General features: G+C 34.9%; 1 protein-coding gene across 3 annotated transcripts in view; it reads left to right on the top strand.

The window, feature by feature from the left end:
- The window catches only part of MYO16 (myosin XVI), a 359,061-nt gene that overhangs the window by 248,863 nt on the left and 86,809 nt on the right, over positions 1 to 23,389 (top strand). For all 3 annotated transcript variants that reach the window (XM_050333209.1, XM_050333207.1, XM_050333208.1), the window contains 4 exons: positions 1,817 to 1,889; positions 10,922 to 11,074; positions 11,665 to 11,865; positions 21,241 to 21,316. In XM_050333209.1, coding sequence (XP_050189166.1) covers positions 1,817 to 1,889; positions 10,922 to 11,074; positions 11,665 to 11,865; positions 21,241 to 21,316 — 503 coding nt within the window. The remainder of the gene's footprint in view (positions 1 to 1,816; positions 1,890 to 10,921; positions 11,075 to 11,664; positions 11,866 to 21,240; positions 21,317 to 23,389) is intronic.

Genomic DNA, 23,389 nt, shown 5'->3' with positions numbered 1-23,389 from the left:
CATTGCAACAGGGAACGTCCACCTTGTTCCAATCAGGAGCAGTTGTGAATGAGACTTACATTTTAAAACACAATTTAAATTGGAGTCATTACTAGAGATGGAGGTGGTGATGTAACTTTATGCTTTTTGTAGAAATTCCCTTGGAGGCTAATTGACCTCCCAATAACCTCTCCTGCCCAAAGAAGTCTTTCTAGACCATATTTATTATGTAACAATCTATGTCTGACATTTACGCACATAGTGAGTCTTGTGACAATCAGTAGTGCATTGAACTAGTGTACCTTAGAAATGAAGACAGACTTCTTGGGTATGATTTCTGGAAAAGGCTCTGCTTGTCCCTGAGGATTGTTTTCCCAGCTTGTTTTGTAGTGCACTTTTCTTTAACGATTTTACATTTTTGGTTTGTTGTATGGGCATTTATTTTGAGGGTTGGATTATTACCTAATGAAATGTTAGTGGTTACAATGACTGCAATAGAACTATACTCAAATACTTCAACAGTGGCTCATCTTTTTCTCCTTTATGTGCATATCCTGACATACACATAGATTCAGACATAGAGGAAACATAGAACATAGAGAAAAAATGTGGACGGAGAAGTAGATTTCAGAACCAGCAGCCTGCTACATTATTTACATGCATATAAGTAAGTTTGCAAATTATGTTGACAAAGAGACAGGAAAACTTACCTGCTTTAGATATTGTCCCTATCCTTTCTCAGGAAACAGAGTGATTTTTCTTTTGCTGATTTTCCCTGTTCCAGAAAGCCATCAGCTATACTACAAAGTCCTTCATCCTTCTGTATATCATTTCACTCTGGAGAAAGTCCCATGCATTCACTTGGGCAAACTGCAACAAATTTTTGACTAAAACACACTTTTTTTATGTTCTCTCTCTGGTAATGCTGGGTAGAAAATTTTAAAAAAATCCAGCCTCAGTGAGCCAAGATCTTTCATATGGAGTTCTCAAATCCTTGCAAAATAGGCAACAGAATATCCCAAAATGTTCATTTTGCTCACTGTAGTGAACTTAGTTTCCTCTCCAGATCACGTTTACAGTGACTCAGTCCCAAGTAAGTACAGAACACCTTGGTTCCTTTCCCATTTCTCCTGTCCAAATCCTAGGTGACTGCTCTGCCCTAATCCTTCCACTTGGCCAAAATAAAAGCCCTTCCCTGAATGCATGCAGTGACACATGACAAATTAGATACACTGTCAACAAGTACTCTTTTATATATACAGAGAAGAAAGCTTCTTCAAGCCTGAACCCTGGCTGTTCTTTCCCAGGAGACACGTAACCTCTTGTGCAGCCCAAGCTCTCAGCTTCTGCTTGATGCTGACACAAGAGAGGGCTTGGACTGGGGCTTAGGTTTAACAGGTTTCCCTTGAAGTACATCTAGATTCTGGCTACCAACAAAATATAAACTGGAAAGGGTAACTGAGTGCAACCAAGAATTTTTGAGACTTTTCCTAAATGTCTATCATTTATCTATATTGCTTACATGAGCAAATGGGTACCCATACTTTTAGAAACTGGACTTAAAAGAAGCTAAGATTTTCTCCTTCTCTCACAAATTTAGTTTTTAACATGACTACTAAAACAATGTTCAACCCTGCTTTTTTATTCCTGTTCAATACAGTAGGTTGGTGAGTAGAATTTTAATTCTGTTCTGTACATGGTCTTCTTGTGTATTTCATCCCATGTTTTTGAAATACAACCTGCTTGTGTCCCAGAACAAACATACTTTTGTCAGAAACAGTAGATGTATTATTTGCTTGCTTGAATTCTTATTATTGGTAATATCTTTTCTTCCCAGTGACCAGGTATTTGAAATTGGAGTGTTAGATATTTTTGGATTTGAAGAATTTCAAAAGAATACTTTTGAACAGGTAAGTGTTGATTTTTTGCTGAATGTTTAACTAAATGGGGTTTTGATCAGAATATAAATATAGATGAAGGTGAAAATTTTCTCATAAATATTTTTTTCCTATTCAGTTTGTATGTGTGTGAATTATATCTGGGTCTTTGTACAGTTGTTGATGATTTTAAAATAATCCAGTAAGTATCTACCATAATGATTTTGAAGAAGGATAGTATCAGCACTGAAAGACAATCTGAGGGAAATAGTATTGTCTGTTTTCATGTCTGTAGAAGTTATATTTCAGCTAAGTAGCAGGACAATATACTGAACTGGAAGAAAGATCAAAAGGTCTTCAGATACCTTGCAGAAAAAAATAGAATGAAAATGCTACATTATGCTAAGTGCAATTACTGGCAGATTCACATATGTGTGACTTTACAACATGTGAACTTTCAAAAAATTAATTTCATCCATGTCAAATAAATGGAAATATGCTTAAAAATCCATTTAAATATCAAACTTGCTTTAAGCTGTTTGCCTACTTTCAACATTAGTCTCTGAACACCAAAGCTCTCATGAATTACATATTTCAGAAAACATTAGTGACTCTACACAACACACTGAAAGAGGTGTCTAAGTTATTGTTCAGTTATTCATTCTGTAATGTAGCAGAAGAAAATCAAAGCATAGAAAAGAATAGACTGGCATAAGCAGCAACAAAGGACTTGTTATTGTTTAAAATCAGAATTTGCCCCTTCATCCCAGTCAATCCATTGTTTTATGCCTCAACTTCCTCTTTCTAATGAAATAGAAGTCATAGAGCCACATAATTCAGCCTGTATAGCATGTTTGCATCGCTATCCAGTTTCCAAATGTTTGAAATCACAAGCACGATGGGTTTACCTGTACCTTCAAAAGAGTGTGTAAGAAGACCATAAAATATACTGCAGTTCCCCTCTCACAGTGTTCTTTTTGCTGTTACAGTTCTACCTTGCTTGAACTTCTGCTGGGTTAAGGACTATTGATGTATGCCAGTATTCACAGTCATTTACTGAGTGTGAATGCCTGCTGTGGGGGAAAATACAGAGTGAAAAATAAAAACATTTTAACAGACAATATCTGGAAAAAAAAAATCCATAAAGCCTCCTGGTTAATAAGGATGAAGTATTCTATGCAATTTAAATGCTTTTCAAAAGAGAGGGGTGCATCTTGGGACTTACTGGTTATTCTCCTTTGACTCTGTTCTGCACTGTGTTTTTGTCATGAAACTCTTATAAGATTTGCAATTACATCATGAAATACTTTGAATTCCAGCTTCTGGGGTAAGTAATTTTCTGCTTAATGACTGCAGAGGATACTTGAAGAAAAAAAAAGATATAAAGAAAAATGAGTAGAAAGTAATTTATGATTTCTGCATAGCAAAAAATGATAATTTTAAAGTCAACTTTTCATTTTTATTTTATTTTTTCTAAATAAATATATTTCAAGAGGCACTTACTGTCCCTCCTCCTGTACTGAGGGCATTTTGTTGAATAATATTGAGTAATAATCTGCTAATTATCTCAGAATCTACTTGACTGCATTCCTGAAAAGACAAAATAGGGGTGAGGGAATTACAGAGTTCATTCTTATACAAACTCTGTAATGCAATTAACATACCTGATTCCTGAAGTGATAGGTTGCAGTATCAATGAAGAGAACCGGTTTGTATCACCACATGCAGACATACCCAAAACAGCCCGAACTTCAAAGCTGGAACTGTCTAGCAGTCTAGCCTAGTTCAGTATTCTGCCTGGGCTTGTTAACCCTAACAATAAACAGTCTTACTAGCCCAGATAGGGTCCTCATGCAAAACATTGCATCATGTCTGCAAACATGCCCAGTGTCAAGGCTTGTGATTGCAGAATGTTAACATTAAATGTTACAGCCAGACACTGGTGGAGCCATAAAAATTATTTTTCAATCATATTTAGATTAACATATTTTAAAATGGCATTACGAAAGTAATTCTGGAGAAAATGAAACTTCTGTTTCAAATTAGCGTATAATAAGGCATTCTTTGTGATATCTGTTTTCCTGTTTTCTAGGAAACAAAATTAAACTGTTTTCAAGAAAAATTTAAACTTCCTGATTGCCCAAAACTGGGGATTTTCCAAGTAACGGTGTGAATCTTTCTGATACTTCATATCAGTCTGATATCATAATTAAGAGAGCTTTTTTTTTAAAAACAGCATTTTAAGACAGAACAGCGATACTGTGTTTTCAGGAAGACAGCAATAGGTAAACCAGGTAGAATAACTTATTTACTCCAAGATGTGTAATTCTAAAATAACAGTAAATAAGTGTGTGGAATAAGCAATAGTGAGTAGAGTTTTGATTTTTGGTATGAAATTTAAAAGCTGAAAGATAAGGAGCAGTATTTTTAGAAGCCACAGTCTGAAAGAGTCGTTGCTCAATAAAGACTGAAAACTGAATTACCAGGACTCAGTGAGGTACTGTTTGTCAGCTGAGCTGTGGTAAATTACTACAGTACACTTTTATCTCACCCAATTACAATTTACAGTCACTTCCTAGCAATGATCATTAGCTTGAGAACAGCGTTTTCCTAGAGCAGCTGCATACCTGCTGTGGCAGAACACTTTGTATACAGCAACACTGGAACATGGTCAGAAGTGAGAACAGATTTCTCTTTCCTGTTCTATACAGAAATAGCCTTCATTTTTTGGTAATTTCAGGAAATATGAGTGCTCTACCAAAAATAGCCATGGCAGGTTTCAGTGTTAATTTTCAATGTTTTCCTAGGTTTCCCTATTTGAGAGGGACTTGTATGTTTACAGTTTAATCTGCACCTCTTTAAAAGTAGTAATATCTACTTCTCTTTTAGTAGAATTTAAAACTGGGTTAGATCTTATTTATGGTTACTTCACAACATAACTCCAAATAATACAGTCAAGGAATGCTACAACTTTCATTATACCCTTACGCTAGTGTATTTTTTGACCACAAACTTAACAAACTCATGACCAGTGAGGGTAACAAGCAATAAACAGGAGGGACAGTTGCCTGTACCATTTTCCCCCAATTTTTTTTCTAAGAAAACTGTATTATAGGAGGGGAAACAGACTTCACACAGCAAGAGTAGCTTTTCTATCCCCTGCAGAAGGTCAGGTCTGTTTAACGAAATGGAGGTCTGTAGTAGTGGAATCACAGAATATGCTGAGTTGGAAGGGACCCACAAGGATCATCAAGTCCAACTTCTGGCCCTGCACAGAACCATCTCCAAGAGTCACACCATGTGCCTGAGAGTATGATCCAGAGTCTTCTTGAACTCTGTCAGGCTTCGTGCTGTGACCACTTCCTTGGGGAGCCTGTTCCAGTGCCCAATCACCCTCTCTGGGTAAAGAAACTTTTTCTAATCATAAAGACCAATAATGCAGTAAAATGGACTATAGTAGTCTTCTCTCTCTGATGTCTAATTCAAGTGGTAAACTGAAAAAAATACTTAGTTCTTGGTATATAACATGTTCAACTCTTGGATGGTATTTTTGCCTCTGTAGGCCTCTTAAGTTTTGCAGAAGAAAGTATGCATATATTTTCCTTTTTATAGGAAATATAAGTGATTTATCTGAATTAGTACTGTAGGTCACTTGAACAGTCAAGTGTCTCTTGACTCTCATTGGACTCTATACCCATTAAAGTATGTGCACATTATCTGTGTGCTGCAGTAGAGCTCTGGGAGAGGCACAGCTTCCATGGCAGCTCCATGCAGCATATCTCTTGTGACAGGAGCCAGCTGGATCTGAGAGTGGAGAGCACTGCCTACCCCACTCAGGACTTTTCTTCAGAGTCACTATGGTGAAGCAGAAGAGATTGTAGAACCCAGCTGTGTTGAAATTTTTGCCTGTGTCTATTATTAGGTGTGGTAGATTTTAACTTCTCAGTGTGTTATTTCTAAAGTTAACTCTGCTGAAACTACATTTTGTCATGTAACCTTTCCTAGCCAAAACATCCATAACAGATTATTTCATATTAAATTGCATTGTCTCAGTCATTAGACGGCAAATGTAAGGTCATGTTACCTATTTTGAAGATGGATGAATATGAATAGACAAAAGTTAACTTCTCTATAGTCATTGCAGTCTCAGTGATAGCAGAGGGCAACTCATGCATTTAGGTTTTTGCATTTGAACAGTCTGAAAGAGCATTTCGATATTTTGTTTTATGCAGAAGAGATGAAACTTCATTGGTTTTGCCTGTGCAGAGCATAAATAGATGGTCCTGCATGGCTCCGTGAAATAGGCAGCTGCTGGCGCACACTGAGCTCTGATACTGTGTAGGGTCTTAATGCAGTTCCCAGTGCTGAGTATTCCTTATTCCTTATTCCCGATGGGATGATGGACAGTGCTTAATATGTTAATTCAGCATTTAACGAGGAAAAACAATGATGTATTTTTAAGTCAGAGTTGCTAGTCTCCATGCTAAGGTGTCACCTTAGACTGACCCCTGGGAAGGGCTTGGGAGGTCCCAGGAAAAGCTGAGGAGGGCTATAAAAGCCTATTCTGACACTCAGGACCCTGGCAATCCTGTGTTTTAATTTGTTCCTAGACCCAGTTCCTGAGGATCTTATACTCTGCATGGCTTTTGTCACTGTGTGCTCTTCCCTCTAAGTCTCTTTGGTCTTCTTTCTAGTGCACACATTTCTTTCCGTTTGTACAGGACTATTGTCTGTCCAGTGTTCCGATCAGCCACTGGAAAAACAGTGTTACCCAATTTTAAAGATGGTTTATCATGTACCTGACATTAAAATGTGGATTTTTTTTCTTTATTCTTTTATGGTAGATGCTTTGTGGCCAAAAATAAAATAATTTACCTCAAACTGCGATTCTCAGCTCAATTCGGTTTGTGATAGATTGGTGAAATGCCTCACAAGGACATTTATTATCTGATATCTTACTTTTCCATAGTGGCACCCTTTTTTCTTAGTTGATGGTCAGCATTATGAGTGAAATAATAATTCTGAAACTATTTCAGAATTAATTAGTTTCAGAACAATTCCAAACTCTTTCAAGAAAATACTGTTGTTACTTGATATTTGTTTTCTTGTTCATTTAATACTTTTATATGTACAAAATCAAGTGGGGGCCTATTCCACTTTGTATTGAATAGTGCCCCTTTTTCAAGGGCACTTCAGACCTTCTCTGTGGAAGGCTTCTCAAATGACAGCCTGTAATAAAGTTTTATTATAGCATTTTTATGTCATTTGAGGAACACAGATCAGCTAAAGGCAACTTACCCCAGAGATGACATGGATACCCAGTGAAATAAACATCTTCTGACAGCGGTAGAAGGACTATGTTTGAATTTGTGTTGGAGCTGCATGGAGAACAAGAAATCTGTGTTAGGTCCCATTAGCCCTAAAAAGCAATAGAAGAAATATTATGGGTTCTGGTTTTGTTATAAATTCTTTAGAAATATTCTGATTGGTACTACACATAAAAAAAAGGACTTTGAAATATTTGGTTAGGAGATATAAAGGGGAACAGCAATGAAGATACTTCTGAAAAATCAGTGAGTATCAACATTAGGTGAGTCCAGCCTCAAGAAGATGATTCTGCTTTTCGTTGTCTTAGAAATTACATTTTTGAGAAATGCTAGAGTACTCTACCAGATTAAATTTGTCATTGTAGTGTCATTATCTTGGGACATAACGTAGGGCCCGAGAGATGTATTGATACGACAGCTGTAAGCCTTGCTCTGTGCTCTGAATGCACATCCCCTGGGAGAACTAACCTTTCTACATGACCAAAGGATGTAAACGAGCTTTCCGGAAGGTCTTTACATCCATCCATCCATCCCTCACTGATTGACAGTCACCAAGTTTCCTTTTCACAAATTCCCTTTTTTGGTTACACCTTTTCAAATAGGCATAAGAGTAGGAAAAGGAACAGAGTGGAGAGCAGGAAAATTTCATTAGTCATAGGTGCTTTTCTGTCTTTAGAGCACAGTACAATTTTTGTATTCTACCTAAATTTTTATTTAGTTTATACTTAATAGTGCAAACTCGTCAAATGCAGTAAAAGAGAGATCAAGCTAATACTGTTTAATACGATGAATATTTACTGCTTTTACAGAATGCCACTATAATTTCTTCCAAAATCTACAATTTGGGTGATGATGCTGCAAGTTTTTTTTTCTCTATACTTGAACAAGAATATTTTTTCTTCTAATAATATTCTAAAAGGACTTTTTAAAAGACTTGAACAAATATATGTTGTATTTGTTTTCACTGAGACATGATAATGAGTTAAGATTAGAAAGAAAGAGAAGGTAGAAAGAGCCATACAGAAGAGACATAAAATGGACCCATGAGATGCATGTCAAGAACACTTTAACAGTGTTTAATGATAAAAAGTATCATAGGTAATGTTAAGTACTGCTGCAAGGTAAAACAAATACACAGTTCTAAAAGGTGTTCCCCAAATACTTGTTTTAGGTAAATATTTCTTTGAGTTTTTTATTTATTACTGCTATATATCCATATAATTTTCATGGGTGCAATTAAATGCATGTTTTAAAAAATGCAGGTCTCTGAACTTTTCAGATCTTTAGACAGAAAATACATTGTTTTATGTAATGCTAATTAGACATGAAGCAAAAGAAGTTGGGTTACAAAGCTACTTTAGTTCCTTTTTCATCCCATTTCTACATTTCAGCTGTTTTAACTATTATGTCAACCAGTGTCAAATGTTTAATTTGAAATACTCATTTTCTTTCCTTTTCCCAGGCTTTATAAAACACTGAAATGGAGAAAGATAGGATCAGAATATCTTGCTTTCCAGCAGTCCTGGCTGGCGTCCTGGTTCTCATTCTGCAGAGCTGTTATTCTCAGCCACTGCTAGAGAGAGCAGCTTGCAGTTTGTATAAGTGCTTGAACTTGCTTTGGGGTTATAGTACCTTACATGTCATTCTCAGTCTTCGATCTTGATGATGTTGCTTGTGTTGCTAAGCAGCACACCAGTGTATGCCATAACAAACTGATCAATAGAATTTAAAAATGTGGGGGCTCTGTTATCATCCAAGCATGCTATGTATGAATATTTAAAAACTACCATTTCTTTTTTTTTTTTTTTGGTACTTAAAACCAGTGCTATTTATTAGACCTTTTTAAGACATGTTGAAGACAGTCTTTCCCTTGGTAGTTCAATAATTTTCCTGCACAGCCAGGTTCTCAAGTACTTTATTTTTTATTTATTTATTTTAAGAGATTGGCTCAAGATTAAAAGTAAGCTTGAGTTTATAGGGATTTTGACAACTTTTCTTATAGTAAAATATACCTGTGTGAAGTTGAATCACCTTGTTCTCTAAATAACTCATCTACAAATAAAGGTGTACACAGTAAGCATCACTTTAAGGCTTTACCATATCCTGCAAATTATAAGCTTGTCTGCCTTATAAAACAATGTTAAGAAGCTCTTGGAAAGATTTTGTAGTTAAAATTAGAATTCCAAAAGTGACCAGTAAAGAACCTTTTGCCTGCCACAGGTTTAAAAAGTTGTCTTTTCTATTAAAGTAGTACATAGTTGTAAGTCTATTGTATACTTCTGTTTTTAGTAAATGAGATAATAATATGAACCTTTATAAATCTCACTTCAAAAGAAATAATTGTTTTATTTGAGGCTATCTTTTGTCTGCATTATCATGTATTGGTAAAAATAGTTAATAATATACATTTGGTTGTAAAATGGGGTTTTGTCTTATTTCTTCTTACTGTTATTCACACTAGTCTATTTCACTGTATAACAAGTGCAAGTTGACTATACTTACATGATGTGTTAACAGAAAATTCAGGCAACTGTTACACATTACTTGAGTTCTCTTTCCTAATCTGGATGTTAAGCCAGGTAATTTTACGATTGATATAAATACTTCATACTTTTTAGTATGACTTGTTGGTGAAATTGCTTTTACACATTTTATTCATGAAAGATACAGTTTATGGCCAACACAAATACGTGACTAGTTTAGTCTGAAAAGAGACTGTGTGCAAGCATTCCTTGCATCATTCCTCATATGAAGTGTTCTTTCACCCTTTTAGGAGCTTCTGTTTTCGTAATTTCTTGGTCATAGCTGTTATAGCACTGGAGAAGATTTTACAATTTTCCACTAAAATTTCCACTCCAATGTCAATAAAACAGTTAAAAATCTATTCCACAAGGTTATTAAATATTTACCTATTTTTGCAGGTGAGCTTTGAATAAAATACAAAAAGAGCCAAAATAAGCTGATACAACTCCCACCTGTTTTTAATCGAAAATCAGATTTCTGTGTGCATCTATTTAGTTTACAAAACTGGCACTATACCTCCTATAACGCCATTAAAAAAAAATTTGAGAAGCTTCTACATTATTTATCTCTCCAAACTTTGAAATTTACAACTGAACACCATTTTCTTGCCAACCATCCCTTAGAACGTCTCTAAAATGGAGAGCAGCACTAGTAAAATGTCCCTAGGTGTTTTATAACATGTATTTGGGTAAAACAGAATGAGTTCTTCAGAGACTGCTTTAGACTTCAGTGGCATTATTTGTGGAAACAGAGTTTGAATGTCTTTGTTAGCATTGAAGTAACTGCAGAGTCAGGGTCTTAAACAAATATGTAGTTATTTTTTTCTAAAAGCATGTTACATTTGTAGAGGCTTCCTGAATACAAAGTGCAGAAGAATATTTAATGTACCAATTTATAAGTAAAGTTGCCCCACTTCGATCAATGGAGTTAGTAATTTCGTAATGCTGGTATTTGATAATTCTTATGTGGAATTCACAATGAACTGTGCAGGCAGAAAACTGTATTCCCAATTAATAGCTGTTAAAATTAATTTAACAGTAATAGCTGTTAAAATGTAAATTTCCCGAGAGTCTTGCTAAATCTATGATCTACCAAGAGATAACATATTGTGGATTGACATTTCATCAAATTCAATATGAAATGGGCAGTAAAACCTACATCAATGAATTATCCAGTAAACTTCTAATACACTTGTTCCTCTTCGTTTTACAATAGCTGTGTGTCAACATGACCAATGAGAAGATACACCAGTACATCAATGAAGTGCTTTTCTTACAAGAGCAAGCAGAATGTGTACAAGAGGGAGTTGCCATGGAAACAGTATACTCTCCTGGTAACCATACTGCAGCCCTGGATTTTTTCTTTCAGGTACTTTCCAGATCCATTTTACACCGTGTATATTTATACACAGTCTCTTCATGTTAGACTAATATAACCTTGCTTGCATTTTCCAATTTATGAATCTTTAGATAAGGCTGTGGGCCCAGAGAGATCATAGCTCAGGGGCTAACAGAGCTTGCTAACAGTCCAGGGATGAAGAAGATGCAACAGAAACTCCTTGTCTGTACCAATTAATGCATGGCATCTGTGTATCATGGCATGTTGATAATACAGCTGTGGGACTGACGAGTCTCGGTTGTAAGCCTGACAGTTTCTTTAGTAACTGAAGCTAATTTCTTGAGTACAATTTCTAAGGAAGTAACTTAATCAGTTTCCTGGAAGATCATCAATAGTGACCATTTTTGGCAACTGAAAGATTGTTCCTTACGTCTGTTGTAGAATTATCCTCTGTGCATAACCTTGAACACTTTCCAAAATATTTGAATCTTTTTTGTTTCCTTTTTTTTGAGGTGATATGTGTTTCTGTTTAATAAATTACACACTGTATTACTCTACAAGGAACAAGTGAAATTCTATTGCTCCTGTATAAAACGAGAAAAATCTATTTTTCGTTTCAGAAACCATCAGGCTTTTTGTCAATGCTGGATGAAGAAAGCCAATGTGTTTGGTCAGTGGAACAGAGTCTTTCTAAACGCATTCAGTCTTACCTGGATACTTCAGACACAAATACAGTGTATTCCTCCACAAAAGATGGAAATGGTAACCTTGCCCCAAAGGATCTGGGCTCCACCTTCACTGTTATGCATTACGCTGGGAGGGTAAGTTGTTTGAACGATCATTTACATGCAGTTAATGAAAAAAAGTAAACAAAACAAAAAGAAATTACATGGCTTCTTCAACTCCTGGCTGTAAATAACAATTCACTGTCAAGTGATAAATTTTCAGAGGACAATTTAGAATCTCAATGCAATATCTGTTGTAAAATCTGTAGTTTATATCATAGCATGCAGGATTCAGGTTACCTAATTCTGGATCCTAAACTGTATCTTCACTGTGAACATTTCATGTAGAAGGAGGAGAACCAGATCCCTTAACATAAATGTTTAATGCCATTTTTAGTTGGCTGTCACTTTGCCTTCAGATGTTCCAGAACAGTACAGGTTCCCTCTAGATCCTCTGCTATATATGTAGATACCTGGGATACCAGTATGCATCTGGTAAAAAAAAAAAAAATCAAAACCAACCCCCTTACGTTTTTGTTAGTAGTCATAATAATTTTTTTTAGAACATACTAAGTGTCTTTCAATATGGCTTTAAAATGAGATGAATATTTCGCATTCCCCCTTCTACAGTGTTCATGGAAAAAATGTAATTATTTTAATTCTTTTACATAGGCCTTTTATCGTTTTCTTTCCAATACTTCATTTTCACATGGTCTTCACCACAACCCACAACTCAAAACCAGCAAATTAGGGATGTATTAAAAGGGATAACAATTCTTTTAGATAATCTGACAGATTTGCCCTTCTGTGATTAATCTGACACTCTACCACTTCTCTCTATTCAGAAAATGGTATTTGAAATTACCTAAGAAATGTAAGGGCACAATATAACAGGGGCTCTTAGTTATCACTCTTCCAAAATTTCCATTGAAATCATGTGAGAACATAGACCGAAGACTGCTGAAATCAGTCTTGACATATTATGAGTCTTCACATCTGAACAACTTGTTTTGTGTACTTTCACACTTTCTAAGTCTTATGCAGATGATTCTATGAGATATCCATCTACTGATGGAATCCCTTTGAACCTTTGTGAATAGCATAGAAACTATCTCCTGTGCATTAAAACAATCCAATCGTATTGGATTGTATACACTGTGTTGTTTATAAATGTAACTGCAAGTGTTATTAATTGATGACTTTACATAATAGGTCACTTTAAACATGAGATCTTAGTAAAGTCTGTTATCAAGCAGAAAGAACTTGGCTTTTTCAGGATTTAGTGGCAGCACATGATAATTACCCTCCGTTAAAGATACATGGGAACTGCAGGTGCTTCAGTATAACCAGACAACTGACACCTGGATGGTCCTCTCTTTACCTAAGCAACAGGAAGAAGGAATGGGTTCGATGAGGAGGAAATTGGGCAGCTATGATAAAGTCTTTTGATTAGAATACATATTACAATTCTAAAATAAATACGGTATCTTTTTTCCTGGTTATTGTGACAGATAATCTTTCCCTCACATGATTTTTAAAATCAGTTTAGATTCTGAATTGAGTTCTTAGTGGTTGCTAGGGTAAGAACACCAGAAAAATAACTAATCCATGCTACTAAAGGTACTGGATGACATGCATTTTGCTATGATGACTATTCGAAGTAGATTTATACTGTTGAACACCCAGTCAGTCGACTGTTGGTAGTGGGTATTCATATGACGTGTGTTCAAGACTTTTCTGCAAGTCACCAAAAACAGACCTTCTGGCTCTGTCATATCTCAGGATAACACTGTATGTCCTGAGCTCTCCAGAACAGATGAGAGGTTGGAATATGCATGCTTAGGCTTCCTTAACTAGATTAGGATCCTTTACAGCAGTATATATGAGGACAGGTCTATTTTGTAGCTCTGATGGAAATCTTGTGTTCTGATGCAAGCAAATTTGTTCCTGCCCAATGATAGAAATGTGGTAATTATGGAAAGGAGTAAGACTATTTGGGCAGTGCTTAAATTTCTTTCCTAAATACTCTGAATAACTCCCTGGAAGTTCTTCTTTCATCACAAGGCCTTCTACTTAGACTCAAATTATTTGCCAGAGTGGTTTGAATACCTCCACTATTGGGACTTTGCAGTAGGAATGTGGGCACACAATGGTTAAATAACAGTACAACGAAGAACTTGCCATGAACTCTTGATGTCTAATTTAATTTATAAACTTTTATACTTGTTACATAAGTAATTTTTAATGCAGTTTGTTTATACAAATTTTTAGCTCAAAAAGGTTCCATAACCCAAAACCTGACATGGAAGCAACAGCAAGGCAGCTGCATTAAAATCACAACCAGTCTAATTAGGACATTTCTTCAAAATGAAAGAAGTGTTTGTCTTATTCTGTGAAGAAGCACTTGCAAGATTTGTTAAGAGCAACATTTCAGGTGCCTAGTTCTGAAAGTTAAACTGTGAGTGGTAAAGAGGACACTTTTCATTAACGTTGTGTTTTAGCCTTGCATGGTTGTTTAGATTTTGTGTTATAACATAGACACTTGTTTTGACCTTTTCCTAATAATAGTAATGACATTTAATCTAAAAGCATGAACAAATAGACAACTCTCCAAGTAATGTAAATTCACACATTCTTTCGAAGTCAATGGAGATCCTTTGATTTACATTGGCCAAGGAACTATTCCAGAGAGTCAGGTTGTTCTTTGCATCCTTACAACAGTAAAAGGCTTGGCCCTGGCACAAAAGAAAAGTTCTCTTGCAAGTGTTTAACTCTCCCTGCTTTAATAGTGATTGAGCAAAATCCTTAAAGACACTTGCATTTTTGGTATCTTGTGGAACTGTTATCTTGCTATTATAGATTGAAATTTCCAGTGATTTATGATATGTATTTACATAAACTCCAATGATACTATGATACAAATTATTCTCATCCTAATATGTCTTCATAACTTAATAACTTAAACATGAAAAACTAGGATTTAAAACTGCTGATGCTGTTCTTTAGATTGTGCTATTACTACGCTTAGTAGCTTTTTATAGAAGTAATTTATGATTTATTCTTTATGAAAACTGTTAAAGTATCAGGCTTTTAAATATATCGGGGTTTATTGGCACTCAAAAATAAGAATTTCATATATAAAGTAATGCTATAGTTTGGCAGGTTTTGAGAGCCATTTTTATAGTCTGATATCAATTAAGTGAGTCTAAAGTAAGTGAAGTGTAGAGCAATCTTATTCTGCATTGTTGCTTCCAGAGATCTCAAAATTTTAAACAAGGGGGCTTAATTTTATTCCCACTTACCACAGTTTTTCACTGATTGTAACTCCTTTAACTTGGTAAAGCTGCTCATTATTTACATGAGTATAACTGAAAGATGACTCAGACCCAAAGGATAGAGAAAGATCTAACAGTAAAATGTGACAGGTAATTGCACATAAAATTTTCGCTTCTAGGATTAATCATTTGCATTCAGGTGATGTGTCTAGGCTGGCAGTTGTGGAGGAAGTCACACTGAATGCAGGCTCTGTGTTAGAAGGTGAAGGCAGACATCCTGATTTCTCTAGGTAACAAAAGTTGTAACCACATTGTAGTTCACAGTAAGTCTGAAAGAACTGCTACTCCAAGTCATCTAGAGAAAAAAAAAAAAAAAAGCTAATATTCTGTCTTGGCCCTGGTATGAACCTCTTATGACCCTTGTAATTTGGGCTCCTTTCCATCAGTACTTTATGTCCAGAATAAATTGAGTTCACTTCTTTGCTCAGACACAGTAGTATTTTAGAAATTTAGAAGTGCAGTTACACTGGAAAATGCAGTTATTAACTTACTGAAAAAACCTACTTTTGTATACTTGACTGGGATTGACAGACCACATCTTGTGAACAAAACTGACGTCTCTAGGTTGATATTATGAGAGAATTACAGCTGATACAGATGTATCCGTGCAGTTGTAAACACCTCCAATATGTTCATATCTTAATTTCTTTTGCCAGGATACTCACAGAAAAAATATTTTTTCTTCCACTGTAAAGTCTTTTTGATTGATTGTAGTCATGAGTTTTCAGGTCTTGCCCATTCCCTTAAGTTTTATGCTCAGAAGCTTTTCCTGAGACTAAATATGCCATAATACTGATCGAAGCATAATGAGCCTTAGACCATTCCAGAAAAAGCAGTACTAAGAGAAAAAGGAGAAGAGATAATGGATCAGAAGTTAAAAACAAAACAAAACAAACAAACAAAAAAACCAAACAAAAAAAAACCACCACATGATAAAATATGTGTGCAAGGTTTCATTATTTTCTTGGCTGTTTTGGAATGAAAAAAGAGGAAAACACTATGCTCAAGTAAACTGCTGCACATGGAAGAAATCAGCACAGGGTGAGATTTTATAGTGGAACCTGGGAGTGAATACTGTATTATATAAATGTGACAGAATGATCCAGTGGAAGAAAGAAAATTAATTTTTCCTCATTTCTCTTGAATTTTGCTATTATGCTTGCACAGCATTAAATCTGTCTTTCTTCATGGGCAATATGATACATTGCTTGTGAACACACATGAACACATGCTTAGCAAAGACCACTGTGAGCATTAATACTTTATCTTACCAAGTATTTTACTTTATGTCCCAGTTTTAATTTTACAGTTGAACAGAATTCTACAATGCCTTGACATATTATGAATCTTTTCTAAGAGCTATTTAATGTCTTGGTATCTGAGTGCTGTAAGACAAAAAGCTTATCTATTCTGTTCAGACAGAAGGTAGAGAAGAATGATTTAGGGCTTTTATGACTTAAAAACAAATCCTAGTAGAAGGCTTTATCTGAAGGTTGTTTAACACATTTCCCTGAACACTGGCAGCTTGATCTCTTCTGGAAAAAAAATGCTCATCTGGCGCATTACTTTGTTTCTGACACCTAACATGAATGTGGGTGTCCTCAGGTGCTTCTCACACAGATGGTCTGCCTGGCAGCACCATGAGAGAAGAGGCAGGCTGGTTCCACACTACACCTTGTAAGCTTGCCTTGAGGGAGCAAAGTGTTTTATTGGTGCATCTGACCATCAGTTGAAGCTATACTAAGAATCTGTAATACTGACTTTCTAGGATCTTTTATTGATAAGATAATTATTTACATTACCGGCTCTCATGTCATGAAGGGCTTCACATGAATTATGTCTTTGAACTGTTGGATGTACCGGTAGTCAGGATTTTTAAAGAATAGCATTTCCGTCATAGAATTTTCTCAAGGACATGAACTTTTAAATTTTTTAAAACTTTATGGAAGAATTAACATATCAATAAGTAAATCTGGAATATATTGTCTTAACACAATGCCAAGAGACATAGCTTTACCTAATAGTGGTATTTAACATATTGGTATTAGAGATAATTAACTATTTTCCCCGTTGTTCATGTAATCTTAATAATACATTGTCATAATTTAAGCTTTCTACAGTTTAAATTAAACTTGAATTTGCAAATTAGACAAGCCCCTTTTTGCTGTTTGCCTTGCCACTGTTTTGACTTATAGTACTATAATAAACCAATCAGACTTAAAGACCAACTTCTTTGCTCTATAAACAAGTGCACATAATGTCCTTTAAGTGCAGATCAATGTCTGTTCCATTTCTCACGTGCATTTCAAAAATACCTCTCATCTGTCAGCTCACCTTCACTAAGGCAGTCTTCTCTGAAATGCCTTATATATCCCAGGCAGACTCTGAAACTGAACCTCTAAATCAAAAGACAAAAGGAGTTGCATTAATCAATAAAGATGCTTTCATTTACTCTTTTTTTCCCCCCAGGCTGAATCCTCAGATGTAACAATCAAGTCAATCTAACCTAATCTATAGTGTCAAGGCTCATAAAGGTTACTTGACTGATTCTGGTTTTTACGCAGTCAAGATAGTCGTGCTTTTTCTCCCTTTCTCTTTCTCTCTCTTCCTTTAAGTAGACTTGATTTGGGACTTTCACTTACAGGAAAAATAATAAAACACTTCCCTCCACCCTCCTATTTTGTTTATAAATATTTGCTTGTTTTCAAAATGCTATTCTATCACTCACATTTAAGTACTGACAGAAAATTAGCAACTGCAAGTGACCTTTTGTGCAATAAAATTGTCCTTGAATATATTCTCACAAATTTTCCTTTTACTACATGAACTGGTGATTTTCATATTAACTAAAATTTACAACACATTCAGAACTGTGAATTTACAACACATTCAGACTTTCTGAGTTATATTTTGCTATTAAAATAGTAAAATTTTCCCTTTTAACTGTGAGTGCAGACAAATCATTCTTAATATTCCAGGTTGTATTTTCCTAGCTTGTTTTAGAGTTCCTGCTGAATTTGCCATTAGCCGTGAGTGCTTTTGACCTATCACAAGATATGAAAACTATTTACAAAAAAAAAAGAGTATTTTAAGGAATTGATGAAAAACATGTGTAAAGGTGGTCCTGTTGATAAAGTATATTGGGAAATACAATAAACTTTGAGAAAATTCCTTACATAAGTCAGATGTTATGACATAGGATACTTTAGTTCAGAAGAGAAGATCTACTGATTTTGGGGCATGAAGATAATTAATGAAACAAAGAGGCAGGAGTATGTAAGAAGATAAGAGGAATGCGCAGTTCCCAAAGTTAGGTCTGTGCACAAATGGCGTGCCTCCTGTTTTCTGGGTCATTTTTTTGTTTTTACCTCTTACTTGTATATAGTTCTCATAATATTAAAACCAGCTATGCTAAGTTAAACAACCAGAAAGTAATTTCAAAACAAATAATTTTTTTTTTTCGTATTAGCAGTTAGTGAAGCTTCTTGACACAGAGTGTTAAAGATGTCAGAAATGTTAATGAGTTCTGGAAACAGAGACACGAAGAGGAAACACCAGTCAAGAGATACTAAATACAAAGATAAGATAAAGCCTGCAGGTCAAGATCTCCCTCATGGGCAGAGTCCTGAAAACTGAGAGGTGAACTGGTGGCTGACAGAGCAGAAGTATTCCTCAATAATTTTCCCTAAATTTTCAGGAGTAGATGAACATTTGACCATCCCCACTACCACTGTGTTTAGGCTAAGCTCTCTTCTTTTTTTGAACTTAATTTAAGAAGGAAAACAAATCCAAGCCATTTCTTGTTTTAATCTCTTCTAATGAAACAAAATGCATTGTGGAACTGAACACTATTTCTTTTTTTTATAAAACAAGTTCAACTATTCAGATAGTATCTAAAGATCTTATTTCCCTTGGTTAACACAGACATGTAGGTTTGCATACTGTCTACCCAAGAAGTTTATCATGTAAAGCAAGATAAAGCAAACAGATGCAATAAATAGAAGTGACAATAAGGCATACGTCTTATAATACTGAATCATGATCTAAGTGAAGGCGCATTTCATGCCTGAATCATATAGTATTTGTTCGGATTTTGTCTCCCCAGAATAACTATCCACTGTGCTTGAGTTCCAACCAATGCAGAGTTTTGGCCAGGTTAACTTTAGAAACCCCATGGAAGAAAACTGAGGGAAATATATGTGCTTTAGTTGGTACGTAGTTTGGCATCTCTGATGAGGGCAGGATTAAATTAACAACATTGGCAACTAGAAGAGCCCTTCTTTTTCTCCTCTGTGGGACTGACAATGAATATGAAACCGCCTAGAGTGTCTTTTCACTGGGTCAGTTTTCATGTCTTTAGGCAGTGAATTAATTTACCAAGTCTATGGGAAAACTGCTAGAGAGTTAGCAATTTCTTCATAAAAGGGAATCCTCCTAACTTTTATGTATTTTATGTGATACTGAGATATGTCTTATGAATATAGTTCTAGAAGTTGGTGATGTATTATACCAGCATCAATACTGAAACTTCTCCCTGTTGCAATCTAGGCAATTAATCATAATATAGTATCTCCCACTGCTGTACTTACCAACTCCTCCCACCAGTACTAACTCTCTTCTTCTAATTTAGTCAAAACCCAAGACACTCAATTAGGAACTGGCATTATGGATTTGTCAGATAAGTTCTGTTAATTACCTTTTATGGACCAGTATGGTAGAACATTTATATTAAGTGCACTAAAAACATTTAATAGAATACTTAAATTATTCTAATAGTTTACTATGTTGTAGGTTCTTAGGAAATGCAATTAGAAAATTACATAACATTGCGTCTGTCATGGAAAAGAATCATAATTCTATTGTTATACCCTTTTCATATCAGATGCCATAGTAATTACATAATTTGACAATTACTCACTATAACAGATTATGCACATCCAAGTCATATAATCTCTTTTGTGAGTTAGATAGCACTGAATAATTTTCAAATGACCCAATGGAAAATTAATGCACTGATTAGTATTACTAATCTTAATTATATATTTACAGCTTTATTAAATGTCCAAGGATAACATTTCCCCAAATACCTAAGGGGATTAGGATATAGATCCAATAAAATATTAAAGAAGACTTTAGATAGAAACATAGTCCCAAGGTAAATAAAATCAAACTGTATTCTAAGAATTTCCCATTAAGTACCTGCCTAATCCTGGAGGTACTGCAATCTATAATTTTCTTCCTTTTTAACTTAAAAATTCCCTTTGGGTTCTACTACTGTGCAAGCAAGGGCTGTGTATATCTAAAGCCTGTAAATTCACTAGTTATTTTTCTTCCATCACCATACAAAGTTAAAAAAAAGAAAACAAAACAACTGGGCTCAGTGACTGCTTTCTTCTTGTCTCAGTGCTCTGTTTCTCTAAAGTGTCTTCAGAGGTGGGTTCAGTGTTAAAACAACCTAGTTATGTTTCTTAATTTTGGATATACCGTCAGAACCTGTGGCTAGAGCCTCCCATTTTGCTCCTTCTCAGAGTTCCCACCACATAGGTTAGAGTTTACAGATGCAGTGACAATCCAACTGTCTGTTCATGAAATTGTGACATCAAGCAATTGAGGTGACCCAAAATCCTTATGTGCGTAGTTCTTAGAAAGGTAAATGGGATTTGTGTATAACCTATGGACTGAATTTGCCTCCAAAGGACATATCAATGGTTGGAACTTGTCTTGAGTGTGAGCTGGGACTCAGATTGCTCCATGAGTGTTTTTTCATGGTTGATGTGGGCAGTTTCCCTTTGACAAGGAGATTTGTGATCTGGGAGCGAGTTTCTCAACCTACAGAGAGACTGATATTTAGGTCACTGTCTCCTGCTCTACAGTATGTTTTTGACTCAGAGTCTTGCACACTGGAAATGTTTTACAGTCAGTCTGATGAAATTTGTGTATACTTGCAGAGCTACACAATGTTCAACAACCAGTTATTCTGATTAATACTGTTGGCACTAAGAAAATGCCAAAAGACACTACCTGGTACCAGTCTTTAACTGTTCAGTAGAAAAAAACATAGCTTCATTTCTTCTGCTTTAAGATTTTTACAAGATGCATTCGTCATTACTAATGATGTCGCAATATTTTATTATAGGTTACTTATGAAATTGCTGGTGCGATAGAAAAAAATAAAGATTCCCTTTCACAAAATCTCATATTTGTAATGAAAAGTAAGTAAATGCTTTTGTGGTTGCTGTTGTTGTTAGGAATCAAGATATTATGACTTGACTTTAATTTTCATTTTAGTTTTAAGAGACATTTATATATATATATATTTTATTCCCATTAAAAAAAAAGTCACCCTCATCTTTATGAAGTATGTATGGATTGTTTGAAATTTGCTCTGATTTTAAAAACTTTTATAATTCAGGAATGTAAGGCATCTTCATCATGTGATGTGATGTGATGTGATACAAGGTAAAGAACAAGAAGAAGTAGTATGATAGATAAGAATGACTTATGGAAAACAATAGGTATTAATTAAAGCAAAAATAAAACCCAGAAAATAAGGAAACAAAATTAGGCTCCCAAAATCATAGAGGCTGCAGTGGAATGTGCTGCTTGAATATGCACTGCTTGAGTACCTTTCTAAAAGCAGGAACTTGTGGGCGGTTTTATATTTTTCAGTGAATAGATATAAATGTCCATTGAAATGCAAAATTAAATGGCTTTCCCTGTGTATGTTGTATAATTATGCATAATAATAATAATGCAACCAATTTTATTAATTAATGACTCATAATTAGATTAATAAAAAACTTTCCCCTTTCTGTGAAAAAAAAAACCCAAAACATTTTCCTCACAGAAATGTCAGTGTGCCAGTGTTATTTGTGTTCTCTCCAACCACTGCAGTGTCTTTCACGTAATAAATTATATACTAATATTTCTTTCCATAGAAGTAGAGGTCTTTTGAAGGTCATATTTGTCGTACAAATCAGCCCTGCTGTTACAATGTATTGGGGTTTAGCAATTTTAGTGTAAAATTAGCCAAACTTCCTTGTAAAATAATTGATGGGTGTTAAAGGCAAACACTATACATTCAGGATGAAAACAGAAATAGAAGAAATTTTCTTGAATATAAGCTTATTGACTATAGTTTTAGAGACTTTCCAATTCTCACTACTTGGAATTTATATGATAATCTGACAGAGTCTAATAAGGTATGGCAACATCCAGTTTGTTATACAAGAGAGAGCATTCTTCCATTCTCTCACATAGTTTCCTTTTCCACTTCCATTGCCTTTTTGTGTAATTAGCTATGCAACTGTTGAAAGGGAAGAATGGAGGATTGGATTGGATTGGACATAAGAGGTTTGATATGCTGAGAGTGAGTGTATATCCAACTGAGAAGTCATATTAACAATTATAAGTAATGGAAAAATTCTTCAGGCAGACTATTTACAAACATGTAAATCATTTAAGGGCTATGTTCCTTCTTTTTTAAGGACTTAGGTTTCAAACCTATTGATTGTCAGTGACATGTTTCCTTTAGGGCTAGTTTCCTAAGTTGTGTAGATGTATAACTTAATTGCATGCTTCTTTTGATTTTCATTGAGTTTAGTTTCCTTAATCAAAACTTTTAACTATGAGAACATTAAAATAACTTCTATATCTGTGTAAGAATGTAGAATGTACCTGATCTGACAAATAAAGACTATTGACATAGGATTTATCTGTTTTAATTTGAAAGACATAATTTTTATGCCTTTCCCAATCCTACTAATTAACATTTAACGTATGGAGGTGGATGTCCGCTGATTGTGCTGAAATAATTTATTTGCTTCACTGTCTTCCTCATAATTATATTGTTCCTGTTAAATAAAGAATAGTAATCACCACAGAAAATGGGAAACAAATCTATTGCATTTAAGCATCTAGTAATATACCTTTAAACAGTTAATAAAGAAAAAAGATTTTTACTTGCTATGCTGAATTATTATTTCTGATGCTTATCCCATTCCTCTTTATGGTTTTTGTTTGTTTATTCATATGATGGGTGTGATCATAATGCCAGTTAGTTCTTAAAAAAAATGTAACAGGAATTCAGGATGGTTAAGGATGTATCACACAACAGGTTCTTAATGCTTATTGATAATGTGACAGTACAAGCAACATGCAATTATCATGTTCATGTTAAAAAGCCTGTGACCATAATCTCATAAAGGATAATTTGATTGACATTAGGATAAAGTACTATCTGTCTTAAAACTCAAATTTTTTAATCTTTAAAAGCAGCTGTTGAA

This window comes from Myiozetetes cayanensis, unplaced genomic scaffold, assembly GCF_022539395.1.
Source record: "Myiozetetes cayanensis isolate MyiCay16 unplaced genomic scaffold, myiCay2020 scf5-8, whole genome shotgun sequence".
Taxonomy (NCBI): domain Eukaryota; kingdom Metazoa; phylum Chordata; class Aves; order Passeriformes; family Tyrannidae; genus Myiozetetes; species Myiozetetes cayanensis.
The sequence above is the reverse complement of the archived record's forward strand: the minus strand, read 5'-3'. Positions and strand labels throughout refer to the sequence as shown.